We start from the raw sequence: 18180 nt of genomic DNA on the forward strand, positions 1-18180 counted from the left end.
TGAGTTCCACACCATTTTTAAAGGATCATTGGACTGGTGAGTTGAGGATTTAGTAGGAGAAATAGCAAAATTTCAGTATTCCTTTGTTTTGTTTCTTTGGATATAATTTAATCTCAGACCTTTCAGACTCTTAAGAATGACTGACTAACCCTTGCCATGCTTTGAGGCCACAGGAGAGGACCAGGAAGTTCAATTGGCATGTAAGGTAGGGGTGAATTGAACTAAAGGAGCTTGATGTGACTGATTCAGATTTAGATATGTGACTCTGATGTGATCTGCTTTTGGACATCTCCTGGATACTGAATTTGGTTCTGTGTGACTGAGATGGGGAACAAAACATAGCCTGGGCAATTAAGATGAATGGTACATCTTGCACCTCCTGCTCTGAAAAGGCATTTCAGTTCCCCACATGAGTCTTTAACATAACTGAAGGCTCTCGATGGATACTGAGTGTTACACTCTATTTATCAACATGATCTCTAGGGCTTCTTTCTGCTGTCTCAGGGCAGAGATAGCAAATAGCACTGAAAAATTGTGGTATCAGCTACCAGAAACCCAGCCATTTTCCACTGGGAAGCACAAAGTCAGGGATTTTTTGGACAACATATCCATCTGATCTCATAATCTGTATTTAATCACACATTCAGTCATCATCATCATCAAACTCTTGCACAATTTTCAGTGGCTCAGTGTCAAGCACTGAAACACCAAAACCTGTTGAGAAGAAGGGAAAAAACTTCCTTCCCTGCACACTACCACCAATATTGTTAAATGAGTACAAAGCAGTTTTCCTTTTGGCATCATAAAATGAGAGTTTGTTGGCAGAGATGTTCAGGAAGATCCCAATCTTCTGCGGTCTGCCTCTCACAGTCAAACGAGTCCAAGGATCTCTGCAGGCCCAATACTCTTGCCCATCTGCTAAGGCTATAACCCAGAAGCCATTCTTTGGGGACAGGGCCACAATCCCTTTACGAGCCACTGATTCAGAAGCAACACCCAAGATCCAGTTTTTTCTCCTTCCAACATCCACTTCCCAGTAGTATCTCCCAGATGTGTAACCTTCCTTTGCCAACACAAAAAGGTGGGAATCAAATCTCTCCTCCCTGTCGGGTACCTTTCTGATCACACCGGTGTCATTCACACTCTTCCCATCTTCAGACACTTCCAGTCTGGGGTGAGCCGTGTCAGCATTCAGGGTGACATCAACTGCAATGATCAGGTCATGCCATAAGTAGCACGAAACGAAAGGTCTGATTTACAGTGTGTTTCTTTACTTTGTTTTCACTCGTAACTTACTCTCTCTTTACTCAGGGCACAGTCAGTAGCTAATTGCCCCAATGTAGCCTAGATTCTACCCTCCCATAATCCCAGATGCCTTTGTTCCCATACCTGAATTATGTGACAGTTTGTCTGGGGGATGGAAGGCCCTACAAAGGGATCTGGACAGGCTGATTGCTGAACTGAGGTGAATGGAATGAAGTTCAACATGAGCAAGTGCCAGGTCCTGCACTTTGGCCACAAAATCCCAGGAAACACTACAAGCAGGAGGGAGAGTGGCTGTAAGACTGTAGAGAGGAATAGGACCCGGTGTTATTTGCTGACACTCGGCTGAACGTGAGCCAGCAGTGTGCCCAGATGGCCAAAAAGGCCAATGGCATCCTGGCTTTTATCAGAAATAGCACTGCCAGCAGGAGCTGAGAAGTGATCCTTCCTGTGTACTCAGCCCTGATGAGGCTCTGCCTTAAGTAGTGTGTTCAGTTTTGGGTCCCTCACTACAAGAAGGACACTGAGGCCCTGGAACATGTTTAATGAAGCACAACAAAGCTGTGAGGGGTCTGGAGCACAGCTGTTATAAGGAGTGGCTGAGGGAATTGGAATTATTTAGTCTGGAGAAGAGGAGGCTCAGGAAAAACCTTAATGAAGGTTTAGGAAAAACCTTAATGCTCTGTACAGCTACCTGAAGGGGGGTTGTGGTGAGGTGGGGGTCAACATCTCCTGTGTAACTCATGATAGAATGAGAGGGATTGGCCTCATGTTATGCCTTGGGAGATTCAGGTTGGGTGTTAGGAAAGATTAGTTCTCTGGGAGAGTGTTCAAGAAATGTTTATATGTTGTACTGAGGGACATGGTTTAGTGGGAAGTATTGGTGATAGGTGGATGGTTGGACTGAATAATGTCGAAGGTCTTTTCCAACCTTGGTGTATCTATGATTTCATGATTCTCTGGTTCTCTGATCTGCTACTGAGACTATGATGTCCACACAGTACACAAAGTGCAAGGCACTCTAGCAGGGTTCCTTTGATGAAAGCATTTGATATCAAGGAAAACTTTGTGGGCTCAAACCCATCTCTCCTTCCATCTTCGAATTTCTCTTGACCACATTCAGATATTTTTATAATGTGGGTTAGAATGGAAGAGTGATTTTCACTGGTGCAGTGACAAGGAAATGTTTCTTCCCTCACAACATCTGCACATGATGACCACTGGACAGGACAAGGTGCAATGTTGTGAACTGATCCCTTCTCACACCAAAGAGGGCACAGAGAATAGTGTGTCACAGAGGCTGAAGTGGCCAATGCAAGCAGTAACTCCTGGCTACACACAGCTAAAATGCTCCTGTTGAGCACACATAAGGTCTTTGGCAGTGCACAACAAAGAAAAAAGTTATCATTCCTTCCTCTGAGAATGTTGTCTTCAGTATAGCTCTGCACCTGAGCTGGATGTGCATTTCACAGGTGTAATCTGGCTGAGAATTCACGTCCATCATCTCCTTTTCACTTACCTTTGTAGCGCTGCTCTATGACAGAACCTGTGGGAAAAAGATAAAAGCAGACAGTAAGTGGATTTGTCAAGGCATGTTGATCTCACCTATAGTAAGGCACAGTCTGTGATGCTGACTGAAAGTCCTATATTCTCCTACAGTTGTTTCTGTAGGTTGGACAGCATGTCAAATGCTGCTTTGCCATGCACCATAGAAGGCCTCCACAGATGGATTAACCAGAGTTTCTCTGGACAACCTGTGCCAATGCCTCACTACCTTTGGAATAACTATTTTCCTCCTAACATCCAACCTAGATTTCCTCACTTTCGGTTTAAACCTACTCCCTCATCCAATCGCTATTGGGCTTTGTAAAATGTTGGTCTACATTTCATTAGCTCCCTTTTAGTACCGAATGAATTAAGTCCAGAAAGGAGAAAGAGAGGTCAAAGGAATGAATCACAGAATCTCAGGGGTGTGAAGGGATCTCAAGCAATTATAAAGTCCACCCTCCCTGCAAAATCAGGTACCCTACAGTAGATTGCACTGGTAGGCATCCAGACAGGTCTTGAATATCCCCATAGAAGAAGACTCCACAACCTCTCTGGACATCCTGTTCCAGTGCTCCATCAACCTTACCAGAAAGAAGTTTTCCCACTTGCTAAAAAGGAAATTCCTATGTGCAAGTTTTAGGAATTTACTCCTTGTTCTATCGCTAAACAACACTGAGAAGAGCCTGGCCTCATCCAATTGCTTCTCACATCCCTTTAGATATTGATAAACATTTACCAGATCCCCTCTCTGTCTTTTTTCCTCCCAGGATGAACAGACCCAAGTCACCCAGCTGTTCCTCAAAATGGAGATGTTCCAGGCTGTCATGGAGTCATCTAGATCAATCTGTACCCATGACAAAGGGAGGGGGCTGGGGGCAGTAGGCCTGTGGACCCCCTGGCAACCAAAAAGGGAAGCGAAAAAGGGAAAGGGAGGGAGATCCCTTGGATATAAGGTAGGGAGATGGGCTCAGAGAGAAAGGAAAAGAGAGCAGTGTCAACAATCTAAGGAGGAAAACTTATTTTACTAAGTATGATATCAGAATGCACAATAGAATACAATCTAATTGAAACTGAGGCTAATAAATCAAATAATATAAGAGAGAGAGAGAGAGTTCCCGAATCTGAAACCTACTTAACTTAGCCTTATGGCTTGGAAGTGCACCCACCCCGTCCAGGCAGCAGAGAGAGAGAGAGAGAGAGACCAAATCAGTCACTTCTATGCATATCCATGACATATCTTTCTCTCTGGATTATTAACCCTTTAATTACCCTTGCTTGGCATGATGTTACAATGTGGAATTCCAATAGCAAAAAATTACAAGACCATGACACAGGTCCTTTGCTATCCTAGGGCAAGACCATGGACAAAATAGGAACACTCCCATTACAGTGATGAACCTCCCAGGATAGAAAAGCTTCCTGAGTTGGCAAGCACTTTGCCAGTCGTTTCTATAGTTTCTCTTGAAATTATGTCAGCAAGAGAATCTCAGAGTCCTAAGACTCTTTTCACTGGAGAGTGAAAGGAGTACAACGCCATCACCACGGGTTATAGCAAGAGGCCTCTTTAGATATACAGCAAACAGGAAAAGGATGATGAAAATTCAGATTGTATGGTACATTCAGTACTGATGAAAAACTACGCCATTCATGGAGAACAATGCCTGCTTAAGGATGGCCATGCTCACAAGCCTGATTATCCATATAGAACAGATTTTCCTCAGGCCCAGAATACTTGGGTGTATACCCACATTTCAGGTCTGCTCTGAGCTTCTGAAGGTCTTCCTTAGTGGACATCTGCATTTTTTCCAAGGCTGTCTGCAGGGCTTCCACATTCTCAGAGATTTTCTGATGGGAAGTCCAGTTATTTTTCTCTTCCTCCATGGATGGCTTTGCATGTTGGGTCACTTCCAGCTGTCTCTGCATTGCAGCCAGTTTCTCACTCAGAATCTTCTTCATTTCCTCCCGCATGGATTCCACGGTCCTCGAGGTGATCATCTCCACTGTCCTTTCTGTGAAGAAAGAGAGGAATCACTGGAAAATAACACTGCCTCCTGTTGTTTGAGGCCTTGTCTCTCTGAGCAGGTAGTGCGTCTCAAGATAGGAATGTCGGGGGAAGCAATCTTTTAGTTTTAGTTCCTAAGCAGACATTCTATAGAATACAATAAGGCATAAAACATGGCCTTCAGAAGCTCCTTTCAGCAGAAAGGGACCTCTGTAGATTGCAAGAATGTGTAGAGAGGCAGGAATCCATTTCAGGTCTTATTTTCTGTTCTCTTCCTTTTCCAATGGAAGAGAAGTGGGGAAATCAAGCTCCCAAACCAGAGTTCCTTCCTTTCCTCTCCATCTAGACTGATCTGTCTCTAATGTGTATTGCTCCATGAAAGTGAATCCTTACCTGCAGACCAAGGCCCACCAGCTCTGGACAGAAGTGGAAAATAATTCACCTTTGCAGCATTAATTTGGGTTGTTTGAGAGACGGAATGATGGGGAAAGGCCTTTGGATTCTGTCTGAAGGCTTTGCAAAGTCAGCCAGGGCAGGACATGATGTAGGAATTGCCCTATACCATCTCTTCAGGCCACGGTCTGTGTACTATGTGATAGAAGGCTCTTTACTGATTAGCAGTATGAGTGGTGAAAGGGAGAGATTGTAGCAGGTAGAACAGGCTGCAGATGCTAGAGCACCAGCAGGGTCCTTCACTGCGTGCAAGGAGCACTGAGAGCTCCTCAGACACTCAGACACCTTAGCTGCCCACAGGGAGATGAAGGCCTGCCTAGGGGTTGCCATGCTCACCTGCCTGGTTCTCCACCTCCAACAGACTCTCTTTAGACTCAGACCTCTCAGGTGCATTCCATGCTTTTGCTACTCTTTCCTCCAGGTCTTCTCTGAGCATCTGAAGGTCTTTCTTTGTGGACATCTGCATGTCCTCCAAACCTTTCTGCAAGTCTTGATTATTCACAGAGATCTGTTGAAGGGTGGTCAGTTTTTCATTCAGAATCTTCTCCATTTCCTCCCGCATGGATTCCCCGACCTTTGAGGTGCTCATCTCCACCATCCTTCCTGTGAAGAAAGAGAGAAATCACTGGAAAATAACACTGCCTCTCATCATCTTTTAGTTCCTAAGTGGACATTCCCTAGAGTGTGATGAAGCATAAAATATGGCCCTCAGAGGCTCTTTTCAGCTGAAAGGAAACACTGTAAGTTGCATGACTGTGTATAGAGAGAGGAATCCATTTCATGTGTTATTTTCTATTCCTTATCCAGTGGAGAAGAAGAGGGGAAATCGAGTTCCTGATCTACATAGACCCTTCTGTCTCTCCTGTGTATTGCTAAAGGAAGGAAATCCTTCACCATGGTCCAAGGCACACCAACTCTGAATGAAAGATAACAGAAGAGAGAACAAAATTCCACCTCTGCTGCATTGATTTGGATTGATTGAGTGCCAGAGGGATGGGAAAAGGGCAGAGGCCTTTAGATTATGCCTGAAGGCTTTGCAGAGTCAGTCAGGGCAGGACAGGATGCAGGAATTGCCCTATACCATCTCTTCAAGCCACAATCTGTGTACTGTGTGATAGATGGCTCTTTACTGATGAGCAGTATGAGTGGTGAATGAGAGAGGTTGCAGCAAGTTGAACAGGCTGCAGATGATAGAGCCCCAGCAGAGTCCTTCACTGCATGCAAGGAGCACTGAGAGCTCCTCAGACAACTTAGCTGCCCACAGGGAGATGAAGGCCTGCCTGGGGGTTGCCATGCTCACCTGCCAGGTTCTCCACCTCCAACAGATTCTCTTTAGACTGAGACCTTTCAGGTACATTCAGTGCTTTTTGTACTCTTTCCTCCAGGTCTTCTCTGAGCATCTGAAGGTCTTTCTTTGTGGACATCTGCATGTCCTCCAAACCTTTCTGCAAGGCTTGAATATTATCAGAGATCTTTTGAAGGGAGGTCCAGGTGTTGTTCAGTTCCTTCACGGATGGGATTGCTTGCTGGGTCTTTTCCAATTGCCTCTGCAACACAGCCAGTTTTTCATTCATGTTCTTATCCATTTCCTCCCGCAAGGATTCCATGATATTTGAGTTGCTCATCTCCGCTGCCCTTCCTGTGAAGAGAGGAATCACTGGAAAATAACACTGACTCTCATCATCTGAGGACTTTTCTGTCCGAGCAGGATAAACCTTTCCTGTAATAAATGTGAGGGGAAGCAATCTTTTCATTCCTTAGCAGACATTCCCTGGAGTGTACTAAAGCATAAAATATGGCCTTCAGAAGCTCTTTTCATCAGAAAGAGAACTCTGTAGTGGGCAATAATGTGTAGGGAGTCAGGAATCCATTTCAGGTCTTATTTTCTATTCTCTTCCTTCTCCAGTGAAAGAGAAGTGGGGAAACCAAGCTCCTGACATTGAGTTCCATCCCTCCATCTCTCCCTCTGTGGTTTTTATTCTCCCCCTTGTTACTTTCCAGGTATTGCTCTCCATAATTTACAACTCTCCGCCTCTTGGTGCTGTTTTGCCACCAGACATCAAGGATAAAGCCAGGCTGTTACCAGAATGAAAATGCTGCTCCCTTCTGCTCTTATCAGCTAAGGACCTGTAGATCTACCACCTGATGGAGGATTCTTAGAAGTAATATTCACGTGTTCCCTGCCTTCTTCTAAAAACTGGAATTAATACATACATAGAGTCGGTTGTATCTGACACCAGTGAATGTATTAAAGGAGCAGGGAGGTGATGGAACATCACCCCAGCTGCAGTGTACACTCTGGGAAGAAGAAAATGGGGTCTTCCAGACTCTGGGGGCAGGATGTGAGACAGTGCCTTTGTCTCCCAACCAGAAGCAATACACTGCAAGAGTAGGATCTGTCTGACACCAGAGAGCTGTGTCCCTCTGACCACAAGTGTTTCCTCTCAAGTGGCCATGCCTTCTAATTGGGACCAGGAGGGGTTCTCACCACATCCTGCTCACACCCTTCTGGGCTCACTCTGATACAACCCTCCTGAGATGTTCCAAGTGATGGCCACAAGCAGGAGAACCAGGATCCACTATTCTTACCTGGAGACGCAAATGGGATCCTCTTCTTTTCATCTTGTATGCTTTGTGATTGTTTCTGGGGCTTGGCATCTTATGTTCAGAGAAAAGATAGAGAAAAGAGGAAATACAATGAAGCCTATCCTCAAAGATACATGTAAATACACTGAACTGCTTTAAGGAATAACACATACAGTCAGTGGAATAATACCACTGTTAAGTGGTCACTATGGCCACTAGAACACATCCCTCAGTGCTTCATCTACCCTGTTCTTGAACACCTCCATGGACAGTGACTCCACTACTTTTCCTGGACAGGAAAAGCAGGCTTCCTGAAAAGAAAATGTTCCTAATATCCAAACTGATCCTCCTTCTGCACAGCTTAAGGCCATCACTTCTTGTCCTATTGCTAGATACCTGGCCATCCCACACCTCACCACAGCCTTCAGAGATGTGTTCATAGAGGGCTATGAGTTTTCCTCTGAGCCTCCTGCTGCAGCCTGAACAGTCCCAGCTCCCTCTGCCACTCCTCACATGACTTGTACACCTTCTCTAACATGGAGAGCCATCCATTGCCTCTCCATCCTTTCCTATCCCTTTTAAAGCACTGATAGTCCTCCATTTCAGCACTTGAGTCCTAAGAATGATCCCACTACTTGTTGGTGTTGGCAACTATGTCATGGTTCTCCTGTTACACCATAGCTTTCAGTTCCTCCTGTTTGTTGCCCATGCCATTGATGAAGATGCACTTCATCTGGATACATTTTTCACTCTTGTCCCTGGAATACTTCCCTAGCCTCATCTGTAGGGAGCCTGGCTTTATCCCATTCTCCCTTCAAATCTAGTTTAAAGCCCCCTCAACAAGCCCCACCAACTCCTGTGATAGAATCCAATTTCCCCTATTGCCACTAGTGTTCCCCATCTGTCACCAGCAGGCATAGTGCTGAATGAACTTACCCAATGATCAAAAGAAAGCAAAACTCCTCTGATTACCCCAGCCTCTTTGCCACATGTTGATCTGATGGGTTTTTCTCTTCTTCTCTGTATCTTTCCCAGCTTCCAGAGGGACTGAGCAAAACACAACCTGGGCACCCACACCACCAACTAGATGCCCCAACAATCTGAAGTTCCTCTTGGTAGCTCTTGGGCTTCCACCCATGACCTCATTGCTGCCTACTTGAACTACTAGAAGTGTAATAATTAGAAGGGTAATATTTAGAGGGCTTTGTAAGACAAGGGAGCTTCCTAATAACATCTCTGACCAATGTCCCAGGGAGACAACAGACTTCCCTGTGAGTAGGGACCAGTAGACAAGCAGGGTCCTCAGTTTCCTTCAGAACGGAGTCACTATGATATCAGCCAGGAGGTATTTGCTGAGAAGCTGTAATCGGGTTATCTAGATTTATCCGTGATAGAGGCTGCTGCCCCTAGAAGGGGGGAAATGAACAAAAACAACGGCAGCAATCTAAGGAAAGAGAGAAAAAGAGTCCCGGAGAACCGGGGGCCTACTGCAATCTCTAGGCGACAGGCTGGAACGTTGCTGATAGAGCGAGACGGCAGGGATGGAGCGCTCCAAAGTGATAGACAGGGCGAAAAGAGGGACGTTCCAGCCTGGGAGCGAGATTATATGTGTGTCCTCCTCCTCTGGTGATTCGTCTCTGGCCGCGTTGTCCCCTGGGATATGTAGTTTCCTCCAAGAGCTGAGTACTCGGGATGCTGCCATTCCACAGATCTGGAGCATGAACCTTCCACACTTCCGCATACCCTCTGTTACACTTCCACATACCCTCTGTTACACTTCCACATACCCTCTGTTACACTTCCACATACCCTCTGTTACACTTCCACATACCCTCTGTTACACTTCCACATACCCTCTGTTACACTTCCACATACCCTCTGTTACACTTCCACATACCCTCTGTTACACTTTCTTATACCACCAAAACAGTTCATACCGCACATGATGTCATGATGTAGAATATTGACAGCACAAAACCATGACAGAAGCAAGGACCTGACAGCAGCACAGAATGGTTTGTGTAGGAAAGGACCTCAAAGACCATCTTGTTCCAACCCCACATGCTATGTGCATGGTCACCAACCAGCAGACCAGGCTGCCCAGAGCCACATCCAGCCTTGGCCTTGAATGCCTCCAGGGACGGGGCATCCACAGTCTCCTTGAGCAACCTGTTCCAGTGTGTCACCACTCACTGAGAGAAAAACTTCCTCCTAAATCCCCCCTGTTGTATACCAAAGGGAGAGCAGTCACATCCCCCATAGCTAAAGTGATCTGGAGTGACACTTGTATGGACAGAAGAGGGGCAAGAGGTGAGAGGAAGACTTTAGTTGAGCCCCTGAATTCGCTGACTTATTTTTTATAATACTCCCAGTATTTAAAGATGGTTCAATTTCTCTTACATCACCATCTAAACACACAAGAAACTCCACTCTTACCAGGTGTCCAAGACATCTCCTGTTTTCAGCTTCCTCTTATCATTTTCTAAGAGGCTGGTCTGCAAGACAAAGACAAATAGAGGACAGAGCAGTGGGGTGGCCACAGGCCTAGAGAACTGTAGGCAGTCATTGGGATGACCTGATGGCCTCCAGCTGAACACTAGCAGTCTTTGGAGCTAAGCATTCTCACACTCAAACAAAAGGCCAAAATGCCAAAGACTTGTGGCATCTGCAGGATACAGCAGGAGGTGATTGACACCTGCCACTCTCTTCCACTGAGGCAGAGGATGTGGTCATACGCCTTCAAACTAACTGCAGTGCTGGAAGAGATACTGACCAAGCACTGTGTCTTGTAGACCTGGACTGATACCACTAAGCCACTCTGTCCCATGTCCCATTTCCCCTCCACTGCTAATGGGGAAGGAAAAAAGAACAACAGAGCTCCTCATCAAGACAAAGAGAAGGAAATTGCTTTCCAGTTGACATCATGGGCAATACAGACTCAAAGTCCAAGAACAGGCAAGAGAGACTTTGGAGCACAGGGATGATTGGTTAGTGGATCCAAGGCACAGACAGTGCGTTCTGCTATCCTTCCATCAGCAGGGAAATACAATGGAAGGAACAATCAGCCCCAGCTGACCAATATGTGTCTCTGAGCCAGCAGAATATTAGGTATTTCAATCACAGAATCATAGAATCAAAGGACCCCAACGTTTCAACCCCCTTATGCTATGTGCAGGATCACCAATCAGCAGACCAGGCTGCCCAGAGCCACATCCAGCCTTGGAATTGAATGCTTCCAGGGATGGGGCATCCACAACCTCCTTGGGAAACCTGTTCCAGTGTGTCACCACTCACTGAGAGAAAAACCTCCTCCTAATCTCTAACCTAAACCTCCCCTGTCTCAGTTTAAAACCATTCCCCCTTATTCTATCACTATCCACCCTCATAAAAAGCCAGCCCATGATTTAGTAGGACCCTCCTGGTTGCAAGCACACGCTGCTGTCTCATTTCCAGCTTCCCACCTACCAGGACCCCCAAGTCCTTCTCCACAGGACTTTAACACAATGAAAGCAAGCTTTGTTCCTTTAGGCTACATTCCTCCTTCTTGTTTTATCCCTCCATAGTCAGCAAGGAACAACAGGCCACATAGAACACCCAGCAATTATCTGATGCATTTTTACTCTTAAAGATTATGCTGAATATATATATATAAATGCAGTAACGTACCTTAAAGGAATTCTCACCCCAGTGGTTTCTCTCTTGAGCTGAACTGGCTTTCACTTGAACTGCAACAACGCAGTTACAGGAAGCGTAAAGTACAGTTGGACTTTATGCATTTACAGCAATGAGAGCTCATAAAAACTGCCCTTAACCTCTCACTGCCTGGCAGAAGAATTTTTATCACCTTGGGCTGGTGTTGTACCAAGTGCAGTTCTTATTTGAGCGCTTTGCCTCTTTATATGGAAGTCTTTCTTGTACCCTGAGGAACAACATCTGCAGGACGTGCGTGGTGTGCAGGTGAAGTTATCACCTTAGATACACCTCTGGTACAGATCATATATGAATGGCTCCTTCACAGTGCAAGTAGACCCCTAAGGGAAAAACAGCTCTCATTTCAGGAATAGGTCACTGCACTGATATCACAGTAGTACAAAGATTACTTTATTGAAGAGTCATTGAACAGACACTGAAAAAGACACAAACGAGCTCAGCAGAAGGAGCCAAAACCACAATTTATTCCCTTTTCATAGCATAGAATCACTGAATCACCAAAGCTGGTAAGGACCTCCAAGATCATCCAACCCAAACTTCCACCTACAGCCAGTATTTCCCAAGCAAACCATGCCCCTTAATAGACCATCTAAACAGTTCTTTCACACCTTCATGGATGCCGACCCCACCACCCTAGTGGGCAGCCCGTCCCACTTGAATTGGAATCTCTGCCACAGAAGCTAAGCAGAATTTATTTCAAGATTCAATGGGGTCTCAATAATTCCCCATTCCCAGCCGTGCTCTCAATCCTGTACAAGCACTTTGCTCGCCAAACTGATGTGTGTAGGGCAAAAAGCAAAAGCATTTGTGGTTTAGTATTACAGATGTTCTACTTCCTATAGGACAGGGCAGAGTTTACAGGGTGCAGCTGCTTCAGGGCTTCCAAAGGCCAATGGGTGGGAGAGATGTAGATTGCAATTAAGTGTGAAGCACATCCAGGTATCAGGTTTTCTTTCAGATAGAGCTCAGGGAATGTAATGGGACAGGTATCTTTCTCCATCTATACGTGTATAAATGAAAGCTGATCGCTAAGTTATGTTTTAATGCACGTCATCGCTAGGTAGTTTCGAAGAGCATTGCCTCTGAAATGTCGGATGGTCAAGTACTAGATCAGAAAACTTCCTTCACACACTCCAGATGTGTCCTGCAGTGTGTATTTGGACAACCTCTGGGTCTCTACGGGTCTCTATGTGTCTCTTATTGGATTAGTTCAGTTCATATGCGGGTGGTGGGATGAGCCAATGAGCGGCTAAGGAGGAAAAGCGAAGCGTTGGGATGAGCCAATGAACGGCGGGGAAGGGGGCAGGGCGAAGTGGTGCAGCGAGCCAATGAGCGTCCGGGAAGGGGGCCGGGCGAGCGGAGGGGGCGGAGCGAAGCAGTCAATGGGCGGGGATATGCGCTAGCCAATGAAGCGCCGGAGGTGTAGCTCAGTGGTTAGAGCGCATGCGTCGAAGAGCTTGAGGTCCCGGGTTCGATCCCCGGCACCTCCGTGGCTGGCGCGCATCGTTTGCCCTTCGTTCCGCGGTATGCTAATTGGCGCTCATGAATATTCATCAGCGCCGCCTCCTCCCGCTGCCGTGCCCACACAGGGAACGGAGGAGCCGGAAGTCATTGCGCTCAACGGAGGAGCAGAGTGCCGCAGCGGAAGCGTGCGGGGACCAGAACCCAGAGCTGGAGGGATCCAATCCAGCCTCTGCTCATTGGCTTTTCGACGCCTCATTCCTTCATTAGGCTGCGTTAATTATGAGCCATTCATTCATTAGGAGCCATTCATTGCTATGGCCCTGATGAGTGTTTGTTTGGGGTTGTTTTTTTTTTTTATGATTTCTGGGGTTTTTTTTTGATCCCAAAGTGGGGGGAAGTGGGGAAGAAAGGCAGAGAAGAAGGGGAGAGGGAGGAAGGGAGGGGGGGAAGGAAGGAGGGAAGGAAGGAGGAATGGAGAGAGGGAGGAAGGAAGGAGGGAAGGGAAGAGAAAGGAAGGGAAGGGAAGGGAAGGGAAGGGAAAGGAAGGGAAGGGAAGGGAAAGGAAAGGAAAGGAAAGGAAAGGAAAGGAAAGGAAAGGAAAGGAAAGGAAAGGAAAGGAAAGGAAAGGAAAGGAAAGGAAAGGAAAGGAAAGGAAAGGAAAGGAAAAGGAAAGGAAAGGAAAGGAAAGGAAAGGAAAGGAAAGGAAAGGAAAGGAAAGGAAGGGAAGGGAAGAGAAGGGAGAAGGGGGGGAGAGAAGGAAGGGGAGAGGGAAAGGAGGAAGGAAGGGAAGGAGGGAGGGAGGGAGGGAGGAAGGAAGGCAGGAAGGAAGGAAGGGAGGGAAGGAGGGAGGGAGGAAGGGAGGGTGGAAGGAAGGGGGGGGAGGGAGAATTCTGGGAGAATTCCAGAATCCAGCACAGCACCTCCTCTGGTCGGATGGTCAAGTACTAGACCAGAAAACATTCTTCATACACTCCAGATGTGTCCTGCAGTGTGTATTTGGACTGTTGCCCTTCATCCTATATGGGAATAAAATTTATAAGCCTCATTATTATCAGTTGAGGCTGAATTCCACAGCACTTAATGCTGCCTGCATTATTTAGTTTGCTGTGTATGTCAGGAATAGAAATATGAAACCAAGAAGCAAAACTGAATCTGGCAGCGATCACTTCTGGGATAGGCTTACTTCTCCATATTTTCTTTCTATTCCATTTATTAAGCAGCTTTGGTGAGTTTTCTCTGGCAAAGAAATAGTGAGTGGGTGTTTGATTTAAAGAAATGTTAAGCAGCTGACTGTACTCAGGGGGTGAAGAAACAGCATGACAGTGTAAATTACGTGGGAGCTGGTGGGCAGAGCAGCTTCATTTGAAGTAATGGCTCAGCCATTGATTTATGTGCCACTGGTCACCCAAACACTGAAAACATCTCTAGGAATCTCAAGAGGTCTCTGTGTTTAGATGAGTTGGTTTTTGAGTTCTGCACCTTTGAGGTGTAGAAAGCTTTATTCAGCTTGTTCAGTCTATAGTGAAAGAAGTACCTGGAAGAAATGAAGTTATACAAATCCCTGACAGCATTTTCTACACCAAGAGAAGGACCATGACAAAAGGAATGGGTGAGCTCTGAGTTCGGGGTCTGATTCCTCTACCCAAATATACCTCAGTTCTAAGATGACATCAAAACACTCATTGGATTCTGTTGACCATATGTTCTAGATGCCTACTGATGAGGTGGGACCAGATTCTCCCCTCCTTTTATTCCCATGGCTCTTGTTTCTCATGCTAGGTGACTGCTATCTAACAAGTAATAAACACCTAGCAGATGCCCATCTGTCTCCAAGCTACAGCTCCAAGGTGGAGCATGAGAGATTTGTAAACTTGTCCCTTCATCTTTGAAGGTCACGTAGATATGACAGGAGGGAAAATACCACGCCTCGCATTTCCCCATTGGTAAAACCAAAAGCTCAAAACAGCCTTTCATTTGATTATGGTTATCATAGTAACGTGGTCAAATATAGGACTACATTACAGCAAAACATTATCCTTACTGGAGATACGGTAATGAAATCACATGAAGAACTTTACTTTTCAATAAAAGCTTTTAAATTTTGTCTTCATGCATGGTATGCCCAACTCCAGGACATAACCCTTTAGAAAAGGCCTGCTGTGAGGCTGTGTAGAAAGAAAGTCATGGAAAGAACAGCAGCAAATCAGTCTGGGAAAATATTGATTCTATTCTTCACATTAAAAGCAAAAATGCAGATCGTTGTTTGACTTGTGAATGTATACATGATGATGTAGTTCCAGTGTTTCAACAAAGAACAAAGAAGTTTCAACAAAGCATGGGGCTGAATATAGTGTAGTCTGACCTCAGACTCTGGATTTCAGTCATTAATTAGCCATGCATTTTCACTTCAACCATTCACTTGTCATCATCATCTAACCCCCATGCAATTCTTAGAGGCTCAGTGTCAGAACTGTTTGCAGCTGAACCTGTAGAGAAGAAAGGAAAAAGCCTCACGTTCCGGCTGTGATGATTAACAGAGGTAAAAGTGTACAGCACTTTTTTCTGATGAACACTGATGAATGACAACTTCTTGGATGAGATGTCCAGGAAGATCCCAATCTTCTTTGGTCTGCCACTCACAGTTAAACGGGTCCAAGGATCTGAGTAGGCCCAATACTCTTGCCCATCTGCTAACCCTATGACCCAGAAACCATTCTTAGGGGACAGAGCCACTGTCTCTTTTCGTGGCACAGTCTCCTGGGCAACACCCAAGTTCCAGTTGCGCTTCTTTCCAACATCCACTTCCCAATAATGTTTCCCAGAGGTGTAACCTTCCTTGGCCAACAGAAAAATGTGGGAATCAAATCTCTCCTCCTTGCTGGGCACCTTCCTGATCATACAAGTGTCTCTTACACTCTTCCCATCTTCAGACACTTCCAGTCTAGGATGAGCCGTGTCAGCGTCAAGGGTGATATCAACTGCAATAATAAGGCAATTTCTTAAGTACTAAATTACAAGAGGTTTATTGCTCTCAGACTTTCTATTGGTTGATCCTATGAAGGAGATTATAAGCTTTCGATTAAGGAATCGTTCAACAGCAAGGAAGCGACCAGAGAATAAGAGCCATGCTTTGGAACACAACTTCTCTTTGAACAAAACCAGAATCACTAAATCTTCTTGCAAGGGAATAAGGAATAATTAATTCCATTCACCAAGGCTGCATGATAAAATCAGCAGGTTTGTGTACACTTAGCAGTAGTGCTGCTCTAGCTGAACACCCTGAAACAAACTTCTCTTTCTCTTAAAGACCAAACCTCTATAATCTTTTAGAAGAAACAATTCTGTTTTGCATCCTAGAAGAACAAACAATATTGAGACGTTTCTAGGACAGCAAATGGATAATGGAAGGATTCTACATAAATTATTGCTGTGTTGTTACTTACAGAACTGATTACAAACAGTTACTCAAGCTTTATTATGAAAGTTTCTTAAAGCTTTAAGAGGTGGGATTCAGAATGGGATTTTTCTTACCTTTATATCTCAGTAACTCTACATGAAACAAAACAAAACAAAACAAAACAAAAAAAAAAAAAAAAAAAAAAAAAAGAAGAAGAAAAGGTTTTTATTTAAGGAAATCTAGTCTCCAGTGATTTAGCAGCCCATGCTACTGGCAGACGGTCAAGCACTTGTGTTATTGCTTGACAGTTCTGCGGGTAATGAAACCATTTTATGATGATTATCTTCCATGTCAAAGGACAAGAAAATATGAAACTAGGAAACCATCAGCTGATTACACAACTGTGAGTTAAACAGTGAGTACAAAACTTCCATGACATCCCACACAGCTAAAAGAAAGAGCCAAAAGCTATTATACCCATGACAGAGCCCAGAGAGTCTACTTCTCTGGAGATACTAAAAACTCACAAGGACATTTTTCATTGAAACCTATAAGACAAACACAGATCACTGGGGGTATTTTTTGATGCTGGAATTGACCCAGATGGGTTGCAAGGGAACAGTTCCACTCACCATTCTCCTTCATCAGTGTCTCTGCAGAAAGACAAAAAGAAGGGGGAAACTAAGCACCTCAGCTTCCACAAAGGCATTTGGGCACAAAATAGGAAAAAATAATTTCACCACTCATTGTCACAATGTTAATCTCTGGAGACTGGGATGCCAAGGGACCGGACATCAGTAGCCTTGGAATGGCATCCATCCCTCCACAGCCCCTTCTGCATTCCCATTTGCTCCACACACGGTACCATCACCAGCATAACACGATGACCGAGAAATCTGAATATTGGTGGAAGGGATGGTTTGCAAGGAAAATGTAGCACTAACCTTTCTCCTTCTCCAGTGTCACTGCAGAAAGAGAAAAAGGAAAGGGGAAACTTAGCAACTCAGCATCCACAAAGGCTATGGGCACAGTATGGGCCAGAATCACAGAATCACATAACTGTAGGGGTTGGAAGGGACCTCTTGAGATCATTAAGTCCAATCCCCCTGCCAAAGCAGGCTCCCTACACCACGTCGCAGAGGTTGGCGTCCGGGTGGGACTTGAATATCTCCAGAGAAGGAGACTCCACCACCTCCAAACTGGGCAGCCTGTTCCAGTGCTCCGTCACCCTCACCTTAAAGAAGTTCTTGCGCACATTCGTGCAGAACTTCCTATGCTGAAGTTTCAGCCCATTTCCCCTAGTCCTGTCCCCATGCACTGCTGAAAAGAGACCAGCCTCGCTACTATGGCTCCCACCCGTCAGGTATTTATAGACCTGGATCAAATCCCCTCTCAGCCATATTTCTCAAGGCAAAACAGACCCAGTTCACTTAGTCTCTCCTCACAGGGGAGATGCTCCAGGCCCTTCACCATCTTTGTGGCCCTCTGCTGGACTCCATCTAAGAGATCCCTAATTTTTTCATACTGGGGAGCCCAGTACTGGACACAGTGCTTCAGATGAGACCTCACCAAGGAAGAGTAGAGGGGGAGGATCACCTCCCTCTACCTGCTGGACACGCTCTTTTTAATGCACCCCAGTATGCCATGGCCCTTCTGGCTACAAGGGCACACTGCTGCCTCATAGCCAACCTGTTATCCGCCAGGATGCCCAGGTCCCTCTCAGCAGAGCTCCTCTTCAGAAGGTCTTCCCCCAGCC

The 18180-nt window shown here is 45.5% G+C and overlaps 1 protein-coding gene and 1 non-coding gene across 2 annotated transcripts in view; one reads left to right on the top strand and one right to left on the bottom strand.

The window, feature by feature from the left end:
• The window catches only part of LOC140263367 (uncharacterized), a 182118-nt gene that overhangs the window by 58550 nt on the left and 105388 nt on the right, over positions 1-18180 (bottom strand). Inside the window, 5 exon segments of the mRNA XM_072358248.1 lie at positions 1115-1206; positions 2783-2809; positions 4560-4820; positions 5603-5869; positions 6567-6905. Of these exon segments, the coding sequence (XP_072214349.1) occupies positions 1115-1206; positions 2783-2809; positions 4560-4820; positions 5603-5869; positions 6567-6905 (986 nt within the window).
• Positions 12980-13053, top strand: TRNAS-CGA (transfer RNA serine (anticodon CGA)). Its single transcript has one exon. It is a non-coding gene; the product is annotated as a tRNA-Ser (tRNA).

The sequence above is a fragment of the Excalfactoria chinensis genome, chromosome 29 (assembly GCF_039878825.1).
Source record: "Excalfactoria chinensis isolate bCotChi1 chromosome 29, bCotChi1.hap2, whole genome shotgun sequence".
Lineage (NCBI taxonomy): Eukaryota > Metazoa > Chordata > Aves > Galliformes > Phasianidae > Excalfactoria > Excalfactoria chinensis.